Raw genomic sequence first — 21098 nt, 5'->3', positions numbered from 1 at the left:
AAATATAAATATATTTGAATGTAATTAAACTAAGGGCATTTCAATTAGTTAAAACAAATTATAGGAGCACTATTGAACTTTGACTAATAAACTTACGGTGAATGGATAAAAATTAGCCGGTGTTCTTTTTCATTGACAAAATAAAAATATAAAGGTATTCTAATGTAATTTTAAAACTACATGATATTTTAATTAGTTAGGATAATCTAAAGAGACACAATAGTAATTATCCAAAAATATATATATTAAATAACTCATAATAGCGAGTTCCATTAATCTATCGTGATATCTTCATTTCTCATTTAACAAATGAAATTTCATGGACCAGCTTCTGTATCTAGATTGATCTGCCAATATTGGACTCGAGAGTTGCTAGGCAGCAGAGTTTGACCTGCCCCGTCATCTTTTGCTAGTTCGGCAGTGTTTGTTTGACCTGTAGCTCGGTTGCTGACAGATCAAGATCCATTTCGTCAGTCTAGCTGGTTGATTAGTTTCTGGGAAGTTTAGTAACGTTACATGATGTTGTTGAGTAAATGTTGGATCTTTTCTGTTTGATGCCATTGCTGGAAGAAAATCTCCTCACAAGAGTTTGTGCTATCTCAATCCCTGCAAAATGCTAGACAGGTGAACAGAGAATGTTTAGCCAATCTGATTTGCCTTCAAACGTGTAAAAATAAGTCAAAACTACAACTTGACTAAAATGAAAGGATAAATTATGATTATTACAAAGCTACTTGAATGGACATCATTAATAATAAAGTTTCCGATGACATCACTAGCAATACGAATAAGTGATATGGGATCATGCATTTGTAAATATGTGGAGGCATCCTTACAAGTACATAACGGTATGAAGCCAAATTCTTCCTATCCGGAGACATGGATTCAGAGCCATACCAGTAGGCAATCCAAGAAACTTCCAACACTCGCACAATTCAGACTTGTCTGCCTCTCTGCAAACAAAGTTTTCCATTTTTATTATTCTTTTTTTTTCTTTTACCAAACAAAGGCATAAATATTTCAATTTCCTGGCTAAATGCTTCATTGCTTCCTCAGGAATGCCAACATGCACTTATCTGTATCTGTGGAATCACAAAGTTCAGATAAAAACCTAGCAAAGAAGCATATGAAAGAGACCAGACACTGACGATATTCCTTTGGGACTTCAAAGCCCAAGTCTGAGCCTCTCAATGAGCACGTCTGCACTACATCATTTGTCATCCTGTAAAAACACATGATAACGCTTCAAACTTAAGGAACATGCTTCGACTAGGAAAAAAAAAACTTAAGGAGCAATTATTTTAACCATACACACGAACTTAAGATCAAGCAGAAACACCATGAAGTCCAGCAATTTCAAGAATCACAACCAAAATCAGGGTAAACAGGACAGAGAAACAAATAAATTAGTCATCATCAGTTCTTTTTGAAATAAATTCCACAAATAAGTAGCAGTACGAGGTAAGTTTAGCAACACTACTAACACTATGTTAGGGAGGAAGGCTTTAGATGTAAAGTAGGAGGTCTCTCAAGTAATGCTCTTATTTGGGAGGAAGGTTTTAGAGGTAAGGTCAAAAGCTCCAAAAACCTCACTTTTTAAACCCACCAAATTGTTGGTTTGAGAGGTTTTCATACCTTACCTTCCATCAACTTACTTGACTTTATACAACTTCCCTTTACTATTCTAGTCAGCATGTTGTGTAATGCAATCTAGTATTTTTCAACCAATGACTGGATGAATCTCCAACCTGGCTTTCTGTCCAAATATTCCTTATATTCATCTGCATTGCAGCCAGCTCAACATTCTGAATCGCACACAAATTCCAAGAGATAGCAAAAAATTGTTGGAGAGAGGCAGTCATCTGACACCTTCAGCTAACAAATAACATTCATTTCAAACAGGAAGACACGATGTGTAGCCGAAACAACTTCAGGAAAACCAGATTTTAATATGGATACAACTTCAGTTGGTCCTCAGATAGTAATGACAAAATCATGCAATTCAGAGGCAGATGCCAGGTAACTTAGAATCAACAACCTACCAAACAAGATATTTTGGGATTTGAGCCTATACTAAAAAAGAACAATTAATAATAGCAGTAAGACAAAAAGATTTCACCAGAGAACTAACCTTTTGCACAAGAGTTTGGATCTGAAGCAACTAGAGATGCAAATGAGTCATGAAGGAGTCAATTCCAGTTGATTAGATTACATAAATACAATTATCCCCACTTGTGACCAGTAACAACTTCCATCACCCATCAAAACATATAAGGTTGCTGTAGATGGCACACCTCCGACCTATAACTCCTGCAGGTGTGAAAATGTCTAACAGGGTGCCGAATGCCTATTTTTAATATTTAACATGTTTTCCAGTGAATTTCTGAGTGCCTGCCAATAGAGACTATCATAGACAGAAACCAGGACAATGTCACCACCCTGAACTATCGTTCTTGTGGCAGAAAAGAATATCAACCAACTCAAGGCGATGAGAACTCTGTTAAGGTTTCCCATTTAGCACCTATGGAACAACCATTTACAAGCATAACTACCTATCAGCAGATAAAGCTGAACTCTTCAAGTCAGCTCTATGAGTGAGAGCATTATATGCGACCCGATTTAGCTTCATACCTCTTCTTATCATGTCATCCTTCAATTCAAAAGCTTTTCCTAGTTCTCCTGCTATGCAGCAACCATATATCATAAAATTGTAAGCTACTGCATCAGGTTTAAGACCCTTGTCTAGCATAGTGTGCCACAATTTGACAGCTTCCTGCAAATCACCCCTTTTACAATGCTCATAGATAATTGTTGAATAAGTAATATGATCTGGGAAAATGCCATTGTCTGTCATTTCATTCAGAATCCTCATTGCTTCCTGAATCATACCCAATTTGCAAAAGCCTCGTATAATTATATTATGTGAAACAGTGTTTGCTAGAAACCCTTTAAGCAATGCATTATGAAGCTGCATAGCTTTCTCCATGTTCCCTTCCCTGGTAAGACAGTCAAGAAAACTACCAAATGTGATTTGATTCGGAATGATATTTCCAATCAATATTTCCTTACAAATAAGCTCAGCCTCATCCATGAATCCTGTCTTACACAAACCATTTATCAAAGCAGTGTAAGTCACAATATTCGGAATGCATCCTTCATCAAGCATTATATCCCAAAGGCCAAATGCTTCCTTTAAATTCCCTGCCTTCATATGCCTGTCAATCATGTTTGTATATATTACAGTATCAGGTCTTAAACCTTGATCATGCATCTCTTTCAAAAGGCCAAACAATGTCCTAATATCATGTTCTCTTATAGTTCCATCTATAAGTATAGCAAAACACACAAGATCCATGTCCATTCCTCTCTCCATCATCTCACGGGAAGCACTCAACGCATCCCAGAATCTTCCTTCCTTGCAATAACCACGCAGAAGGGCACCATAGCAGAATTCATTTAACTTGTGCTGCCCTTTGTGAAGATCATCAATGAAATCTTTGGCTTCAGATACTCTTCCAATAGAACATAAGCCACTTATTAGAGGCCTATAGGTATATGTATCTGGAACAAGGCCCTTCTCTACCATTTCATCAAGTAACTCAAAGGCTTTTTCTGTGTTTCCTTGTTTGCAATGTCCTTCAATCATAACATTATAAGTGACCTCATTTGGCATGATGTTCTGTTCTTTCATTTCATCAAACCATCTAATTGCCTCAACCATCCTATTTGCTCGACAAAGGCCAGATATTATAGCAGTAAAGGTATGGCTATTTGGTGCAATGCCCTTACTGAGCATCTCGTTGTAAAACCTAAATGCCTTGTGCAACTCTCCTTTATTGCAGTATCCATTTACCAGTGATGTGTATGTTACCACAGTTGGTGTCAAACCTTTGTCAAGCATTGCATCAAAAAAAGAATTTGCTGCACTCAAATTTCCCAACTTGCAGTGACCATTTATCAGGGAATTGTAGGGATAGACTGTAACTTTTATCCCTTCTTTGGTCATTCTATCAACAAATTGAATTGCAATATCCAGTTTGCCCCTTTTACAAAATGAATCAATAAGAATAGAATAAGTGATATCATTTGCACATAAACCCTTCTGTCCCATTTCCTTAAATAGCAGCTCTGCTTCATCAAATTTTCCATCTTTACATAAAGAATTGATCAATGCATTGTATACAAACAAATTAGGCATCACTCCAACTCTTCCAACCTTGTTTACCAAATGAAAAGCATCCCCAATCTGCCCTTTCCTCCTCAGCCCATCAACCAAACCTGAAACAACTGCCTCACTTGGTACATATCCCAACTCAATCATTTCATTCAATATCTGCACGCCAAATTCAAACTCTTGTACTTTGCAAAGCCCAAGTATGATAGTACAATAAGTAACCAAATCTGCTTCCAGACCTTTTTGAACCAAAGCATTCTTAAACTCAACAGCCTCCCAAACTCTCTGGCCCTTGCAAAGCCCATGAATTAACACATTATACAACACTACACTCAATTCACACCCACTGGACTCCATCCATTGGATCATTTCTTTTGCCTTTACAAAATTCTTCAACTCACACAAGCTTCTAATTACAGCCGTATGAACATAAATATCAGGCTTAATATTCATACTTAAAATCTCATCAAAGAAGACTAGAACTGTATCAAATCGTCTAATCCTCAAAAAACCATTTAACAGGGCACTCAAAACCCTAACTTGAGGCATCAAATTAGAGTTCCTCATTAACCTGAATATCATAACACCATCAAAAACTCTCTTATTCTGCACATAACAATGAATCAACAGGTCAAAAGCCAAACTGGAAGTAAATCTACATTCCTTGAAAGAATCCAAAAGAACCTCAAAAACCTCTCTTGGGTCCAACCCACGAAAGAGCAATGTTTGCAAGAGTGAAGAAGCAGGCCAGTATAAATTAGCATTAACCAGAGCATGAATTAGAATACAAAACGACATGGTTGAGTGGTTAAAGTTCTTGTGCAAGCCTAGGAAGTTAAAGAACCTCAAAGCTAACCTGGAATCATCGAGGGACTGCATCAGGAGCTTTTCAATATGGTGAGGCTTTAAATTGCTTGAAATGAATGGATCGTTCAATGCGATTGTCCAGCTTTTCTTTCCGCGTAAAATGCCTGAGAGGATGGCTATGAAGTGCAAGTCCTGGCATTTTTCGTCATTATCTTGAATTATGGAGGATCTGGAGTGGCAAATATATTTGGGTTTGACGCGGAAGATTGTGATGGGTTTCGATAATGGCTTGCGAGGACGAGAAAGTTTCATAATTAGGGATTGTTACGAGATGGGATTTCAGGTCAGGGACATGGAAATAGATGGTGAGTTGTGAGTGTGAAGTGCTTTGATGAGAACATACGCAGAACGGGAGAAGCGAAGCTAGGTAGGCGTTGGGAGGGATGCAACAGCGGAGCTGCGATGGCTTGGGTTGGATTGAGTGGACCCAAGCCCAACCCAGGGTTGAGTCTCGATGAGCCTTAACTATAAATTGTTTTTTTTTTTTGAACTGGAATTATAAAATTTTTAAAATGCAAAAATAATTTGGATCTTATATCCGTTTATTTTTCATAAAATAATTTATATTCGAATATGGTAGCTTATTTTTTATTATTTAATTTTAATTTAAGAATAAAATATATTAATAAATTTATATATAAAATAATAAAATTTTTAAATAAAAAAATATTTTCTCTTTTAAAAAGATAAAAGTTATTTTATTTCAAATGACTTTTTTCTTAAAAAAAATGTTTCCTTTAAATGAATTATTTAAATAGAAAAAAAATTATGATAGCTATTTTTTTTAGTATAGAAAAATCTTGTTTGTAATTTTTAAAAATTAAGCTAATTTAAATAACTTTCTTAACATTCTCATAACATTCTCATAACTAATATTTATTTTATTTTAAATAACTTATTTCAAGATATATTTAATATGGCATGAGATTAAAGAAATTTAGGTATTGCGATAATCATAATTAATCTTATTTAATTATAATTTATTTTTTATTAAAATTTATATTAAATTAATATATTATTTTTAATAAATATATATTTATAATATAATATGAAAAAATTTACGATTAATTATTAACTTTATTTTATTAATGTGGTTCCAAATGTATTCCCAATATAAAATATGATAGACGTTATTATTTTAAATATTTATTTTATTTTTTAATTTCAAGTTTTTTAAGGATTTTAATTTAAGTTTAATTTTTATAAAATTACAGAAATTACTAATTTACTCTTCCTTTTACTAACCCTAGAGATTCATTCTTTCCTCTCTCTTTATCTCTCTCTCTCTCTCTCGGGTCGCCCCTCTCGTCTGCTTTTATCCGTTGGCTTTTTTATTGTTAATTTCAAGAAAGTTTCACTTATCGTTCATTTTTTCATCTTCAATCCTCCGTCGGACCGGTACAGGAAAGCGCAGACCACCGTCGAGGCTTCTCCGCCACTATGGCTTTACTGCTGTCAGAGATAATTGCCCACAACCACCAAATCAAGTAGGTGATTCATATCTGGAGATGTTCTGCGACTCGTTTCATTTTTAATTGGGATCCGATTAAGCGCTTCGTAACCCTAATTTAATTCCATGTTGATTCTGTAATGAGTATTTTGGATTTATTATATTGCTTTTCGTTTTCTCGTTGATAATAACTTTTGCTTTTTCTTAATTTTTCTCTCAAATTTGCTCATAATGGGCAGATATCAGTGAACTATCTGGTTCATGCAATGGATCTATCAGATGCAGTCATAGTCAAATCCAGCAGATTAAAATCTGTGGTGTGGAATGACTTTGACAGGGTGAAGAAAGGAGACACATTTGTTGCTATTTGTAGGCATTGTAAGAAAAAACTTAGCGGATCAAGTAGTAGTGGAACGTCTCATTTGAGGAACCATTTAATTAGGTGTCAGAGAAGATCTAACCATGGTATTACTCAGTTTCTTTCAGCAAGAGAAAAGAAAAAGGAAGGAACCCTTGCTCTTGCCAATGTAAATGTTGATCAGGAGCAAAGAAGGGATGAACCACTTGTCATTGTGAATTATAAATTTGAGCAAGGGCAGTTAAAAGATGATGATGGTAGCGTAGCAAGTGGTAACTTGGATCAAAGGCGGAGCCAATTTGATATTGCTCGCATGATTATTTTACATGGGTATCCTGTTCAAATGGTTGAGCATGTTGGATTTAGGGTTTTTGTTAAGAACCTACAACCATTGTTTGAGCTTGTAACAACTGACACTGTGGAGGCTGACTGTATGGATATTTATATACAAGAGAAACAAAAGGTTTATGAAGTACTGGATAAATTACCTGGCAAGATCAGCCTGAGTGCCAATTCATGGTCTGCTTCTGATGATGCTGAGTATTTGTGTTTAACAGCACACTACATTGATGAAACTTGGCAATTAAAGAAGAAATTATTGAATTTTGTCTTGGTTGATCCAACTCATACAGGAGACATGCATTCAGAAGTTATCATGACATGTCTGATGGACTGGGATATAGATCGTAAGCTGTTTTCAATGACATTTGATAGTCATTCTGCCAATGACAATGTTGTCCATAGAATCAGAGACCGGCTGTCTCAGAACAGGTTCCTCTTCTGTAATGGTATGTTATTTGATATACGCTGTGCTGCAAGTCTTCTCAGGTTGATGGTTCATGATTTGCTGGAGGTGTTTTCTGAGGTGACGCACAAAATTCGGGAAAGCATTCGTTATGTTAGAAGTTCACATGTTACTCTGATGAAGTTCAATGAGATTGCCTCACAAGGTGGAGTTGAGAGTCAGAAGTGCTTATGTCTTGACAATCCATCACGATGGGACTCTACATATTTTATGCTTGAAGTTTCCTTGGAGTACAGGTGGGCATTTTCTCTTCTTCAAGAACAAGACTCTGCCTATTCAATGTGTCCAACTGATTTGGAGTGGGAGAGGGTGACAACAATTACAAGCTATTTGAAGCACTTTGTTGAAGTCGCTAACGTTTTTGTAAAGAACAAGTATCCAACTGCAAATATATATTTTTCTGAGATCTGTGATATTCACTTGCACTTAATTGAATGGTGCAAGAATTCAGATGATTGCATTAGTTCTATGGCATTAAAGATGAAAAACAGGTTTGATGAATATTGGGAAAAATGCAGTTTTGCCTTAGCAGTTGCAGCAATGTTAGATCCTCGATTCAAGATAAAATTGATCGAGTATTACTATCAACAGATATTTGGTAGTGGTTCTGCAGAGTTAATTGATGAGGTTTTTGAGTATATAAAGGCACTGTACAATGAACATTCGATTGGCTCTCCATTAGCTTCTCTTGACCAAGGTCTGACTTGCCAAGTTAGTGGCAGCATTGGATGCTTACCAAGTTCTGAGCGGGACAGTAAAGATAGACTGATGGGATTTGATAAATTCCTCCATGAAACTTCCCAGAGTCAAGGTACGAAATCAGATTTGGACAAGTACCTTGAAGAACCACTCTTTCCTCGCAGTGTTGATTTCAACATATTAAATTGGTGGAAAGTTCATACACCCAGGTATCCTATCCTAGCTATGATGGCACGGAATATTCTGGGAATTCCCATGTCTAAAGTTACACCAGAATTTGCTTTTAACAATGGGGGGAGGGTGCTGGATCGTGAATGGAGTTCTCTGCGACCAACTACTGTGCAAGCTTTGATGTGTTCACAAGATTGGATGGGTGAAGTAGAAAAATGATACATTTTCATATGATATTCCGATAAGTCTATCTGGATATTCTCTGTCTATATAATTCCTTTCCCGGTCTGATTAACCATTCACCCACCAAGCTTTTTGGCAGATTAGCAACTCAACTTTACTCAACCCATTGTTAATCTCTCTATACTTGATATTATCAATTGCTTTATGTTAATACCGGCAGTATTCTCTATATTTCATGAGAATTGGTGGATAATTTTGATGTGATTATATTATGAGATATGCTGCAAGGACACTGCATCATAATTACTATGCTGTAATGGTTCTACAGTTTCTGGATTGATCTGTGTTTTGCAGGAGTTACAGTTTTCTGATTATAAAGGATGCATCACGAGCAGGTTAAGCTTTCATGATTATACCTGTAAATGAATACCCTTTAATCTAGGATTTGTTTGGCTCAAATGGGCTCACTCATTTGGAAGTTCTACACTTTCCATAAAGTAACTATTTTTTCCTAATATAAAAGGGATTCATGAGATGAGAAAGGGTCAACGCGTACAAACTTACCTTGTAAAAAAAATATGAAGAAAGGGTCCAGACTTGGGATTTTTTTTTTTTTTTTAAAGGCAGAAAATATATTTCGTAAAATTTTTTATGCTGAAGTCCATATAAAAGAAAGGCTCAAAGAAATAAAAGACTACCAAGACCCAAATACATAAAGTTGAAGCCCATAAACAACATCCACAAACTCTAATCCTAGGAGAAGGATTGGGAGGAGCAACATGACATGAAGTCTAGTCAGCAGCCGCCTATGGGGACCATAATAGGAACGTTTGGCAGTCAACATCGAGCACCAATCAATTTTATTTTTAGGCCCAACCCTCAAAGGAGGCACATGCAAACTCAAAAATTCGATCATAATGCAAGATTAAGAAAAGGAAAAGAATTCATCGCAAAAGAGAAAACCTTACCATGGATGCCCAGGAGACTAAAAATCAAATTGAAGAGCAAAATGTTCCTTTGAAAGCCCATCTTTTAGATGTTATCGTAGAACCAATACAAGAAATAGAGAAGAGAAGCTATATTTCCAAATGCATGGACCAAAGCTAAGGAGAGAAGAAGAAATCGAGGGGAGACTAAAAATTAAACTAAAGAGCAAAATGTTCCTTTGAAAGGGCAGCTTTCAGATGTTATTGTAGAATCAAGACAGGAAATAAAAGAAGAGAAGCCATATTTCCAAATGCATGGACCAAAGCTAAGGAGAAAAAAAAAATCGAGCGGCCAATAAGAAAATACTAATGAACAATAAACCACGAGGAAGAGAGATGATTAAAACTCCACTCGCATGTCGTTGATTGAGAGTCTCCAATAATGGCAAGATATTTGGTGTCGACTCTAGGAGATAACCACTGCCAAACAATAGTCTTACTTTTGATTTTCCTTTCTCCAGCAGGAATTCACAATATCTATAGATAATTAAATCATGTAATCTATTATGCAAATAAAATAAGAAAAATAAAAACAAAATAATCACAAATAAAAAAAAAAAAAAAAAAAAAAAAGAAAAATCTACCCTTCCCACTCAAAGGAGAAGAAAAACCCATAGATTTGGATGAGAGGAAAGAAGACTTCTCCTCGGAAAGGGATAAGAGAAGCCGCGAATTCAGTAGTAGAGAGCACTAATTTTTCGAGAGGAAAAAAAGAAAAATTGAAAGAAGATTCTCTCTTTAGAAAAAATTAAAGAGGGAGGAGTAGACACAGTGAATTTAATAGAAATTTAAAATTATTAAATCGCTTTAATATTATTTATAAAATTGAAAATTAATTGGTGATACTTGTGTTATACCATTTATAAATTGTTATCATTTTTTAAAACAAATGTTTATTTGTATCCGTACATCTTTAAATGTATAATGATTCGAGTTAGTGTGCAGCTGAATCTCACTGTGATTGATATACAAGCATTCAAGGTTAAATTCTAATATTTACTTCATCTTTTATTGATTCAAAGGGTTGATTAAAAAAATGTCTTATCTGGACAAAAGTTCTTTGGTCTTTTTTTTTTCATTAATGCAAGGGTTTAGTCCGAGTTAAATATGGTTTTCCGCAAGAGATAGAGCAAGGTCAATGCATATCGAGAGTAACTTCTGGGTGTAATGGCTTCTCTCATATATATGTGAATCTATATTTATATTTTTTAAATAATTTTTCTTTTTTTTAAATGCAGATCAAACTAAGAAATAGAATATGAAATCTCTCAAATTTACTTAGATACACTTATTTTCAGATTAAAACTTATTATCTTTTAATATAATTAAAATATTTTATAATTAGCCAATTTTTTTTTTAAATTTGGGCTAAGTCCAATATCGACTTAGAATCAAATCAAGAAAATAAAAACTTTTAAAGGTCCAATAACAACCATAAAGCCCAAGCCCAAAACTCACATTACTAAGAACCCTAGCAAACAGGATAAAGCATTTGGAAAGTCTCTTGCTGCTGCTTAGCTCCCATCGTCAGAGCATTTTCCAACAGAAAGCCTTCAAAAATCCATCAAAAGCAAATCTACTCTATGCCATCAATCTCCCAAGCAAATCTAAATCCTCCCATTTCAGGCAAGAACTTAAAAACAACTGAAAACATGATTAATGGAGGGGTGAGCTCTCCATTAATTTTATAGTTAATTATTTTATTATTTAATTTTTATAATTTTAAATAATTTATTAATTAACTTTTTAAATTTTTAAAAAATTTATTATTTAATTTTTACATATCAGAGGTATAATAATTATAATGCATTTGGCTGAGAAATTTAAGAGAGAGAGACAGCTGAACGATGGAATGGTTAGTGGCATTTATGGTCTTAGGTACAGAATTTAACGTGGCCATTTTCCATCATCACTAACATTGAAGTTTAAATTTTAAAAAAAAAAAAGAAATTGAAGTCTTTTTTTTTTTAATAAAAAAATTATTAAAGTTATATAATAGAAACATCAAAGAAAGTAACTGTGCATTCAGTAGAGTGGTCCCCTTCGTAGTTCAGATTCATGCCCATCCCCATCACCATCAGATCTCAAATTGGATTATTGCCTTCAACTCCCCCACCAATTTCATCTTCTTGCGCTTTAATCACAACATTTATACTTATAAATTTAATTTTAATATAATTATATCATATTAAATTAATTATAATTAATTTACTAAAAATATAATTTTAATTTATTAAATTTAAATGTTATTTAATTAGATAAATATAAAATCAAATTTTTTAATTTTTAATTTTTTTTTCTTAAAAAAAAATGCTGTGTAGACATTTTTCTCTTGCCTTTTATCTTCCCATCCATTTGCGTTTCCACCAAAATGTTGCAATCATTCTAAAGGCATCTAATGTTTGTCAAGATTCCTTCTACTTTGGGAAATTTTTCTTCTCTTTTTGGTAATTTTCACATTGCATTATTAACGATTTTAGATTTTTTGTCTGAGTATTTTCTTTCACGTTCTACACAATTTTATGGATAAGTCTCTAAAATTTAATAAAATTATTTTTTAATATTAAATAATTTAATTTTTAAAATTTTATTTTATTAATAAAATAATTTTTTATATTATTTTTGTTGTTAATCAAGTGTTAACTAAATAAATCAACTAAAATCAAAGAAATTAAATTATTAAAATTAAAAAAAATTAAACTGTTATATTAGTAAAATTTAAATAACTAAATTATAATTATATTGGATTTGTGTTTTCAATATGATAAAAATATCATTAATTTCTTTATAATTTTTTAAAAATATATATATTTGAAAAGGAAAAATCACACTCATTACTAATCTGAAGAGACAAAGATGTGATTTGAGAAAGTGACAAATCTTTGCCTAATATATATAACACAACTGTTAGCTTACTATTATTGACTATTTTTTGCAACAATTTTGGTATTATTAATTATTTTTGTAATATTTTTAAACGATTATTAAATTATTAATTATTTTTATAATAATTTTAAATTAATATTAAACTATTAACTTAGTATTATGAAAGTAATAATTTAATAATTACTATTAAAACATCATTGTTTAAATTTTAAAATATAATAATACAATTTGAATCGCTTTGATATGAAAAATTATTAAAATTTAAAATTTTTAAATTAAATATTTTACGTGTTCACTTTATTTATTTGTAGAAAATAGTTTTTATTTATAAAATATTTTTTATAAAAAATATTTTATAATAAAATAATTTATTTTTTATTACTTCATTTTAATTTTACTAATAAATTTATATATATATATATATTAATAAAAATTTTAAAACGTAAAAAATCATCCGTTATTTTTAAAAAAGAAATTTTTTTTAAATTACTTATTTTTTATTATTAAAATATTTTTTATTGATTAAATTTTTGGTGTTTTAGTTTTAGTTTTATTAAAAAGTTAGGGGAACGAGTTTTAGTTTTATTTTAGTGTTTATAAAGTTTTACCAAATAAATTACTATGTCAGCATTTATTGATTTTGAAATTTCATTTATACCTTATTTAATATTTTTTAATAATTTCAATAATAAACTATATAATAGACTGCCGAGCTTCTCTTCTCAAAGGGGAGACTTGGTCCTAGAGTAAGATAAGAATCCAAAGTCCATCGACCCGTACGCAAGTAAGTGTGTGATTCAGTCTTCTGATTAGAAGTGGACCGGATTGACTACGTATGCAGGTCTATCCATAATAAACTAAACTTAGTCCGGTGATGTAATAGAAGGTAAAGGAAGTGAGTTTAGTCACTTCGCAACCTTATCAATATGCGTGTCGGGAGAATTAAATAACCGCTTAGCATGGAAAGGAATTCTCACACGTTATTACATACTAATTTGAGTGATAGAGATAGATAGCTAGAAGAAACGTCATCTTTCCCAATCAAGTTTACAACAAATCTTATTTTCTGAATATCAAAATATCACTATATATTATAAAACATGTTGATTACTTATTTATTAATAATTATAAGTATTTTAACTAAATATATAATTATTTAAAATTTTAAAGCGTTACAAACTTAAAATAAGTTTAGGTTCCCTCTAATTCTCTCATTCTCTCTTTACTTCTTTGTTTCTCTCCTTCTCTCTATTGCCTTCTTTTCTCCTTTCTCAATCTTCTCCTTCTGTTTCCTCCTTGCTTCTCCTCTTTCTGTCAATTTGGTGTTTGCATAACAGCCAACTTTCCTTTGAAAAGCTATAATTTATTCATTGAATATGACTCAAGCAATGCAGTTAATAATGCCAACAACCTTGAAATGATCCTTTGAAGATTTTGAAGCACAGTACACATACCCATGATTTTCTCTCTATTGCCTTCCCTTATACCTCTTAGTCATGTCCGTATGGAAGTAAATTCTCTTGCAGATGATTTACAAAATTTAGTGCCTTTTCTTTTTTTTTACAAATATAGTGCTTTTAAAAAACTGGGATTTTTTTATAAGAAAAAATATAATTAAAAATAAATAAATCTGGAAGACTTATAGCATGGTGAACATTCAAACTAACTCAAGTCATCAGACCATCCCAAATAGCTTGTTTATGATGGTTGTGTTGAGGAAATGAATTTTCTTTGGTATTGGTTAGCTTTTCTACTGCTGATTTTTTTACTCCCTTACTGAAATTTATGCTTATCAAAAAAGAAAGAGAGCTTTGGTTGAGTTGAGTGGTGCACATTTGCAAAGCAAAGAAAGTGGTAATGGCATATTGGGCCATGGAGGACTCCACCGATATTTATATCCCTCAAATGGGGGAGAAGAAACAAATTGCAAAGTCATGGAGAATATAGAAAGTTCCTCTCTTTTTCCACCGTAAATTTATGAAATAAGGAACAAATGATGTGAACAATGGACAGTGAACAGGAAATCACATGGAGGAATAGGGTCCTCTGCACCTGCGTCACCATCTCAATTCTCAACAGCCAGCTCAGAGCGGAGGTGAAAACTTGAAATCATAAACAAAAACTTCTCCAGTATGGAGTTTTTGGCCAAAAACCAAAAACCCAAAATGGAAAAACAATAAAAATGGCAAGTCCTTTAATTTTGGATTTCCTGCTTCACTCCATATCAGCAAACATTAAATCACTGAATACAACTTGGCATTGCACCATGAGGAGGGTTCTCACTGATCAGTAGTCACTTTCCAAGACCCTTTTGCATTATTATCATCTCACCTCTCTTTATCCACATGTACATGAAGACATGGATGGTATTCATTCTCCAATACTATGTAATCCGTACGTATTAATATACAAGGAATGTAAAATATTTATATATATAAACTTTGTGAACAGTATTGTTTTGTGTCTGTGTGCGTGTGATGAGTTGGGTTTTTGTTGAAGGGTCTATTTCATGTCCACATATGTCTAGCTGGTAAAGCAACCCTCCTTCCATTTTCTGCAACTTCACTGTTGCTGAGCTTTAGCAATATAACTAAAGAAAAAGCGAGTTCAAGAACTACTTTCTCCCTTTTCCATTCCTTGTTTGTTTCTTTACCAGGTTAGTGAACACAAACCAAAATCAAATGTAACCTAGATACTCTATATTTATGTTTTGCTTGTTTTGGTTTAGTTGTCCAAGTTCAGGATCAATTAGACATGTAGCACTTACTCTTTGCTAACTGGGATTACTATATTATACTTGAGATTCGCAGGTTGCAACCACGGAGTTCCATAATCAAGAACCCGATCAAGGCCCTTCCCTTAGAAAGACGGGAAGGGGCAAGATTGAAATCAAAAGAATCGAAAACACAACTAATAGACAAGTCACCTTCTGCAAGCGTCGTAATGGTTTGCTTAAGAAAGCTTATGAATTATCTGTTCTTTGTGATGCTGAAATCGCTCTCATAGTCTTCTCTACCCGTGGCCGTCTCTACGAGTATGCTAATAACAGGTACCTTCCTTTTTTTCTCTCTTCAGGATCTTGAAAACTCCATGGTTAATCCCTTCCAATTTCTTATGGGAAGAGTTTCTTCTCAGCTCTCGGCCGGTCATTATTTGATTGATGTGCAGATCTGTTAGTAACTAGGGTTATCAGCTTACTCTTTCTCTTTCTCTCCCCCTATAGCTAATTTCCAATCCATCGCATGTCACCTAAACTAAACATGTTAACAGAGACTACCCATCAAATTGCTGACTAGGGTTTCATGCTTAAACGACCATTTCTTAAACCATCCATCGTAATTTCATCTTCAGTATCTGACCCTTGAAATATGCTGAAAAACCAATGTCCAAGTTAAATAAGTTAGAGATTAGGGTTTAATTTCAAACCTCATGAACTCAAATGGTTGTGTTCTAATTAGGCCATAAGAGCTGAAAATTTCCAGGTTATGCTTTATCTGCTAGGTTTCTCCTTGCTCATGACCATTTTATCCTTGTGTAGAAGACAAATTAGCTAGCGAAAGAAAAGAGAGAGAGAGAGAGAGAGATTTGTGTTAGGGTTAATTTCTTGTTGTGTGAGATAATATGGATCAATTACAACATACGAATCTTTGGTCACGTCAGATATGATTTTTCGGTTTCTTCACATCTGACAAAGAAGGTGGTGTCATGATTCTCTTACTGGGACTTCTCTTTTCATAATCTTTTCGCATTCAATTTTCTTTCTTTCTTTTCTTTCCTTGAAAAAAAACTTTTCTTTTCTTTCCTTTTCTTTTTTCCTTTGTATCCCACAGCAGTAGTTGAAAAATATCCCCCTTGGGTGAAGCTAAAACCAACCATCAAGAAACTGACTCAAGGAATTGAGTTTTCATAAAGATTTGCAAATCCCTGATATATATATATTTTGCCCAAGTTTTATTTCATGGGTACAGAAAGCAGTAACAATTTATTGTAGAAGATTTTGTATAAGAACAAAACCATTTGTTATACGAACTTGTGTAAAAAAGAAACTCATATTGTTTAAAGATTCACCTTCCTCTTTCATGTTAAACGACGGACAAGGAAAATCTTTCATAGTTAGGGCAATAATAAAATAAGGGAAAATGGGTTCAAATGCTTGCCCATATTGGTGTCAAAAGCTTGTATAACATTCGTTTTAGAGAAATTTATGAATTGTGTTTCTTCAGATTTTTTTAGCATAGGCAAGCAAACAAGTCCTTTTGTTTTTGTGATAAGCTGAGGTTATTATATTAAAACTGAGAAGAGAGAAGTATTAGGGGAAAATCAGCGGGGAAGGATCTCAGAGCGTGAAGGCCCAGTTCCATTTACCCACCTATAGGCGGTGAAAAGAAGTCTTCACAGTTAATTGCCGAGAGAGAGATTTGACATGGGAAAATAAAAGGTACTGAGTGAGTACGAACCAATGGGAGATTCTCACTTTTTGGCCCCGTGGGGATGAGGAGCTGGCGTCAATTCTGCTTCTGCTGCTGCTGCTAAGAATCTGATACATGCACCAGTGTGCTCCAGTCAGATTTCACAGTCACACACTAAGACGACAATAATTTTTTTTCAAAAAAAAGGGGAAAATTATTATTTTCTGCAATATTACACGTAAATTTTACCACGCATGATTGATTTATAGCTAAGAGCTACTGCAAATGAGAAATAAGATGTTTGATATTTGTGAGGTTTGGAGACATCGAGGTGGGGCAGGAGTTTTTACTCTTTGTATATCTAGAGAATAGGCACTTGAGCCAATCCTGAATTACCCTTCTTCCACGTTTGCAGGAAGAATCTATCAGTGGCTCGAGAAAATTAAGGTTACAACTGAGTGTAAAGTCCTCCTTTTAGGCTACCCCTTCCTAAAGAGAGAAAAGCTTTCACCCTCTGACCTTTCAGTCATACAGAGGGAAGTGGTAACAAAGCTGCTAAAAAATAACTTTACTTTGGATCGTGTGATTTGAATCTCAAAATTATTTGAGACGATGTATTTAGGCATTATAGTTAGTATTAGAGTCAATTTTTTTAAAAAAAAATTGTGGATAAGCCATAAATTTTTTTATGAATTTTTTAATACTGTATTTCTCTGCACACTGTCTTCTAGACTCTACAAAGTTCATTAACAATAATATTCTAAATTAGGTTGTATGATAAAACTTTCATTTTAATTCTAGAAAAGCACATAATAAATGAAGTTATTAATTAATTCTAAAGGATGATAAACAAATAAAATATAGTTAAAGAGATTTGTCTTCTTCTTCTTATTGTGTCTTTGGAATTTTTAAGTTAAAGAATTAATTAAATAAACTGGGGATTAGCTTTCATTTTTGTATTGATAAACTATATTTATAAGTAAGTTTAATAAAATGTTTTACTACTATTCTCTTTTAATATTCAATAACTTATTTAATTCTTTAAATAATTTTAATAATAAATATTAAATATCGATTAAGAATGAAAGAGATTTATAATAATTATCACAAAACTATTAAATAACTTATAATTTAAATTAATTTTAGATCAATTAGAAAGTGAATTCAAAAGTTATTTAGATCGTAAAATGTGATAGAATCGATCAAAATACTAGCGAAGTATAATACCTAAATACCCAAAAATTAAATTTATGTTTATAATAAATATGTCTATATATTATTTTATTAAAAATATCAACTACTTATAAATCACCTATAAATTTTAATTAAATACATAATTATTTAAAATATTAAATATTTATAAATTAAAATTAATTTATTATTCACTAAATATTTATAAGCTAAATTTTATGATGCAAGTTAAACATGATCTAATTTATGTTTAGATGTATAGTAAATAATTATACTTTTATAAAATTCAGAAGAATTAACCACAAAAATATAAAATGTCGATTGATTTTTTTTAAAGGTGTATATTAGAGTCTATTATATATTCTTTAACAATGATGACAACTAGGAGGCTATCTATGAAAATGGGCTTTAAGTCCTTAACTCGCATTTGTATATATATTTCTTTAATTGATGTGGGACAAGTTCCCACAGCAATGGTCATTAAAACACATTTCAAGTGCATAATTTTGCAGTGTTAGAGGAACAATTGAAAGGTACAAGAAAGCCAATGCAGACTCCTCAAACCCAGCATCTGCTTCTGAAGTTAACACTCAGGTAAGCTGATTATATTTAGTTTTCTTTTCTTTTTTTTTTTTATGAAATAAGAAAATTCATATCCATAGTAGTCTAGTAGTTGAATGTAGTGAATAAGTAAATAAACTACGCATGCAAATACCCATCCTTGTAAAATTTGAGAAAAATATTTATTTGGTGTTCAATTCAACGAGATTTAACTATTGTTGCATGAACATGCACGGCCTCAGTTCTATCAACAAGAATCCTCCAAGCTACGCAGGCAAATACGGGAAATTCAAAACTTGAACAGGTAAATAGTCTAACAAACATGATCTCTTTGAATTTCAGTTTAATCGATTAGAAGCTTTCATAAAGATAGCTGTTTCTGCAGGCATATTCTGGGTGAGGCACTTAGCACTTTGACCTTGAAGGAACTCAAGAACCTGGAAGGCAGATTGGAGAAAGGAATCAGCAAAGTTAGATCCAAAAAGGTATCATATTGTTGAGTGTGTTTGTTTTTGCATTTCATAAAAGAATCAATACTGCCAGATCATTATTATTGTTAATGTTCTTTTGGACTAAAATGATTCTTTTCTCCCAGAATGAAATGCTGTTTGCTGAAATTGAGTACATGCAGAAAAGGGTACGTAAATTTTTTTTCCTGCCCTATTTATATTGTTGGAAAACTAGCTAGCATAAGCAACTAATATTCGTGCACTGCGCAGGAGATTGAGCTGCAAAATGACAATATGTTCCTGCGTGCAAAGGTCTTTCTTCTCTCTCTCTCTCTCTCTCTCTCTCTCTCTCTCTATGTGAAAAATATGTATGTGATTGTTCTAATTACTATATATTTGGTTATGATGAATTAAGAAGTTGTGGGTGTGGTGCAGATAGCTGAAAATGAAAGAGAACAGCAGCAGCAAACGAATATAATGGCTGGAGGTTCTGTGTACGGATCTGCACCTTCGCAGCAATATGACAGGAACTTCTTCCCTGTAAACCTCCTGGAACCCAATAACCACTATTCTCGCCCAGATCACACTGCGCTTCAACTTGTGTAAGAAACATGCGATTTCTTGAATCATTATCAAGTTTTGATGACCCAAACCAATATTTTCTTTCTCTTTTGCTTTGTTTCTTAATTTTTGGTGCAGGTAATGAGTAGGCGATGGAGCTCAGCGTCTGCTGCTCCTGCCTAATTTGCTGGCTACTACTTGCGTAGTTGGTCAAGCCAGATCCATAGCTGCTTCATTCTGCAATTATTTACAGTTTAATGTGATAAGACTTTGAATGTTAATATTAAGATAAGAAGATGATATACTAGTATGATGAACGTACGTACCTAGTTAATTTCTAAAGCAATTATAAGGGCGTCTTGCCCACCATATCTTATGCCTCTTAATTCAAAAATGTCTTTCTAATTTTATTTTAATAAATCTTATCATATGAATTAATTATATTATACAGTTATTTACTTACTTTAAGCTTAATATTATTACCACATTTAGGTTTTGGTAAACTATTTATTTTTCCGAAGAAATAGCTTGTGGGACTCTCGCATCCATGGAAAATCCTATAATAGCAAAAACTATTAAATAATTCGAATTAATATTTTAAAAATAAAGTGAAAAAGTGATTTTAAAAATTAAAATTTTCTAAGTCAATTTGAATCGAGTTATTATATAACTGCACACGCCAAAAGAATCTCAATCTAATAGTTAGATTATAATATATGCACATATATTAATTTTTTTATGATAAATTTATTTATTTTTAATTAAAATTAAAGGATATAAAAATTGATTCCAATAAAGTGTATAGACTTTTATACTTTGTCAGAATTGTTTTTTTTTAATTAGTTAGAAATAGATCACATTGTCAGAATTGTTATAGTTTTAATTTAAATATAATAGGTTCATATGTATTTTATCTTCAATAAAATTTACTTTTAAAGAAAATCTATCTGATAAATTAGTCGTGCATGGTATACATGAACTTAAATAATTAAAAAAAAAATTAACTATCGTTATTGACTGGTGTTTTTGTAAACTTGGTTTGTACTGTCCCTCCCGCAAGGCCCATCATATCAATGATCTGAAATAATTAATGATCCGTTGTTTCCTGTGCTTTAATGGATAGATGGACTGCTAAGAGATTGGCGACGCTGGTGAGTGTTGGACTGTTGGGTTGGGGAATAGCTCATTTGTCCACATCTTGGGCTGGATAGTGGGTGGCCAATACGAGTCGGGACAATGGTGGTTGCGGGTGGCCGCCATAGGTTGAAGCCCTGCAGGAAAATTGGATTTTTTCCTTTTGTGTGTTTTTAATTACTTTCTTCACTTACTTTTCAGTACAATTGACGCT

General features: G+C 32.8%; 3 protein-coding genes across 18 annotated transcripts; 2 read left to right on the top strand and 1 right to left on the bottom strand.

Moving 5' to 3' along the window:
- Positions 1-226: 226 nt before the first annotated feature.
- LOC110600518 (putative pentatricopeptide repeat-containing protein At5g59900) lies at positions 227-5502 on the bottom strand. Of its 16 annotated transcripts, none has more exons than XM_021737379.2 (5): positions 2132-5502; positions 1641-2038; positions 1112-1222; positions 837-953; positions 227-616 (listed from the first exon to the last, which is right to left on the bottom strand). In XM_021737379.2, the coding sequence occupies exon 1, from the start codon at positions 5291-5293 to the stop codon at positions 2549-2551; it is 2745 nt and encodes a 914-aa protein (XP_021593071.1). In that variant the 5' UTR covers positions 5294-5502; the 3' UTR covers positions 227-616; positions 837-953; positions 1112-1222; positions 1641-2038; positions 2132-2548. The 16 variants fall into 16 exon arrangements, with proteins under 16 accessions (XP_021593071.1, XP_021593076.1, XP_021593095.1 ...); XM_021737384.2 differs by having other exon boundaries at positions 1749-2038; XM_021737403.2 differs by having other exon boundaries at positions 1149-1222; positions 1749-2038.
- Positions 5503-6281: 779 nt separating this feature from the next.
- On the top strand, positions 6282-9047 carry LOC110600509 (zinc finger BED domain-containing protein RICESLEEPER 1). Its single transcript, XM_021737369.2, has 2 exons — positions 6282-6528; positions 6731-9047. Exon 2 carries the CDS (start codon positions 6758-6760, stop codon positions 8741-8743), a length of 1986 nt encoding a protein of 661 aa, XP_021593061.1. The 5' UTR covers positions 6282-6528; positions 6731-6757; the 3' UTR covers positions 8744-9047.
- A 5537-nt stretch (positions 9048-14584) lies between these two features.
- On the top strand, positions 14585-20153 carry LOC110609916 (agamous-like MADS-box protein MADS1). Its single transcript, XM_043959442.1, has 10 exons — positions 14585-14674; positions 15176-15235; positions 15390-15628; positions 18692-18773; positions 18983-19044; positions 19126-19225; positions 19336-19377; positions 19460-19501; positions 19625-19791; positions 19889-20153. The coding sequence occupies exons 1-10, from the start codon at positions 14585-14587 to the stop codon at positions 19890-19892; spliced, it is 888 nt and encodes a 295-aa protein (XP_043815377.1). The 3' UTR covers positions 19893-20153.
- Positions 20154-21098: the final 945 nt, after the last annotated feature.

The sequence above is a fragment of the Manihot esculenta genome, chromosome 1, assembly GCF_001659605.2.
Source record: "Manihot esculenta cultivar AM560-2 chromosome 1, M.esculenta_v8, whole genome shotgun sequence".
Classification (NCBI taxonomy): Eukaryota; Viridiplantae; Streptophyta; class Magnoliopsida; order Malpighiales; family Euphorbiaceae; genus Manihot; species Manihot esculenta.
The sequence above is the reverse complement of the archived record's forward strand: the minus strand, read 5'-3'. Positions and strand labels throughout refer to the sequence as shown.

What these genes read in the sequence shown, in the direction of transcription:
- LOC110600518 (XM_043957924.1), bottom strand. Translation starts at nt 5,293, where the DNA reads ATGAAACTTTCTCGTCCTCGCAAGCCATTATCGAAACCCATCACAATC.
- LOC110609916 (XM_043959442.1), top strand. Translation starts at nt 14,585, where the DNA reads ATGGACAGTGAACAGGAAATCACATGGAGGAATAGGGTCCTCTGCACC. An exon ending in CTTGTTTGTTTCTTTACCAG is followed by an intron (nt 15,236 to 15,389) that starts GTTAGTGAACAC and finishes TGAGATTCGCAG; the next exon opens with GTTGCAACCACGGAGTTCCA. An exon ending in ATATGTTCCTGCGTGCAAAG is followed by an intron (nt 19,502 to 19,624) that starts GTCTTTCTTCTC and finishes GGTGTGGTGCAG; the next exon opens with ATAGCTGAAAATGAAAGAGA.
- LOC110600509 (XM_021737369.2), top strand. Translation starts at nt 6,758, where the DNA reads ATGGATCTATCAGATGCAGTCATAGTCAAATCCAGCAGATTAAAATCT.